At 42.1% G+C, this 2,109-nt stretch overlaps 1 protein-coding gene across 1 annotated transcript; it reads left to right on the top strand.

The window, feature by feature from the left end:
• Positions 1-232: 232 nt before the first annotated feature.
• SARC_14789 (hypothetical protein) lies at positions 233-1,679 on the top strand (the record flags this gene model as incomplete). Its single annotated transcript, XM_014291078.1, has 2 exons — positions 233-313; positions 1,506-1,679. Coding segments are annotated over 2 exons (255 nt in total), but the record flags the coding sequence as incomplete, so codon positions are not given.
• Positions 1,680-2,109: the final 430 nt, after the last annotated feature.

The raw sequence follows: 2,109 nt of genomic DNA, 5'->3' as shown, positions 1-2,109 counted from the left end.
ATACACCCATCCATCCACCCATCCATATATCTGTTTGTCTGTCTGTAGATCTATATTTTAACGTAGTATTGTAGTTGATTGTCATGTAAATTAACTGATTGTCATATATTTATTCCTGCCAGTACACAGTATCCGCAACCGCACACGAACGAATAGTTCGCATTCTAGTGCCTCGAGTTAAACTCTATGAACCCTCCATATCTTATAACGCACAGGCGAGCCTTATATCCAAATGCAAGACTTACTGTACGGGTTCAATGGCCCATGCGTTATGGACTGCAAAATAGGGTACAGAACGTTCCTCGAGAGCGAGGTATGCGTCAGATGATTCGTATTATATTCGTTAACTGTTGTATATGGCATAGGTAAGTGTGTGCAGTTGGGCGTGGTTTAAGACAATTGTCATCAAACTTTCGCCTGAGTGTGCCATGGATAGAGAGACACCCCGTCTTATCGCGCTGACCTGAATTAACGCTCTTTCTAAGAAGATATATATAAACGTTTGCACACTTCAATGGATACGCACAGTACAATTGCTGACTTGAGTTAACCCACATTTTAAGAAGATATATATAAACGTTTGCACAATTCAATCTATACGCAAAGTACAATTGTTGACTTGAGTTAACGCTCTGTGTAAGAAGATATATAGACGTTTGTACACTTCAATCGATACGCACAGTACAATTGCTGACTTAAGTTAACGTTCTGTCTAAGAAGATATATATACGTTTGTACACTTCAATCTATATGCACAGTACAGTTGCACTCACAATGCACAGTTAAAGTTGTGCTCTCAAATATAGTACACCTGTGGTCTGGTACACGATTACACTGATCGCTTCGCCGATATACACACGTGTGTGCAAAGGCTGATATAAGGAAGAAGGCTCTTCTTTAGTTTAAGAACACTCGTCCGTATGTCCTTCTACCTGTCGTTGAGGATCTCGGATACTATTGCCCCTATAATTTGTGTGCCTGCAGTCTTTGCGTGCCACCCCTGTTGTATCGTCGCCACTGTATCATAGAATATGGACATGAGGTACACAACGTGACTCCATCTTTGCATTAGGACTGTGGGTGAGATTCGTAAGCATTCGCAGCTTATGAGGGAGATTGTGTATTCGTATAGCGTATCTGGCGAATGGATCGTTAACGGGTAGTAGGGTTTAGCTTCAGTCTGTAGGTAGGTGCGATATCATTGTAGGGCCGTATGCTGATGCCCAGAGACTTGTCACATGCAACAAGCTGGTGTCACCTAACAGACGAACGTATTACGCTGAATTAATACGTTATTTATACAGTGGACCTAGGGCTGTATGGGGATCACGACAACGCCTTCGAACACTTGGTATTGTAGGTAGTTACTTTGTTGGTGTGGATTAAAGTGTCCCAGAGACACCCGTGCCATTCTTTTACGAATGCACACGAACGTTGCCTCAACTTGTCAGCCCAATTGATACACTAGACCCGGAATTGATATATAATCCATGACCCTGTGACAGGTCCAGAATGAAGAGTTGAGACCGGATTTGCTAGGCAAGATGCGCAAGCTATCACCGGGAGATATAACCGCCGAGGAAGAGAAGGCAGGAGGGGTGACCAAACTGAGGTATATGCAGTTCCGAGAGAATCTAAGTTCCACCAGCAAATTGGGGTTCAGGATCGAGGGTATTAAGGTGTGTGTGTGCGTGTAATAACTTGTGGCTAGAAAGAGGTTTTGGTTGCGACCTATGAAGTTTTTATATGTTTGGTATCAGAAGGGGATCTTGAATACATACATATAGCGATCAGATTCTGGATCGAGGGTACCAAGGTGTGCGCGTACTAGTCGATGGTTCGTATTTATGAATTAAGATAAATGTTCTTCTCCAAAAATGAGCCTTTATAATTTCACATAGCGATTAGTATTGAAGATCTGTATATATTCATAGCAAGTATACTTGTATCTAGATACAATCTTCATGATTGCATATAGTGATAGAGGTTCAGGTTGGAGGGTGTCACGGTGTGTGTAAGTGTACATATTGTTACGGTTGGGCCACATACATACCATAGCTACGTATCACCTATTGAAGGTTGAGCTTGTGTGGTGTATTATATAGCTAC

Source organism: Sphaeroforma arctica (assembly GCF_001186125.1).
Source record: "Sphaeroforma arctica JP610 unplaced genomic scaffold supercont1.5110, whole genome shotgun sequence".
In the NCBI taxonomy this organism is placed as follows: domain Eukaryota; class Ichthyosporea; order Ichthyophonida; genus Sphaeroforma; species Sphaeroforma arctica.
This window is presented reverse-complemented; position numbering and strand designations above follow the sequence as displayed.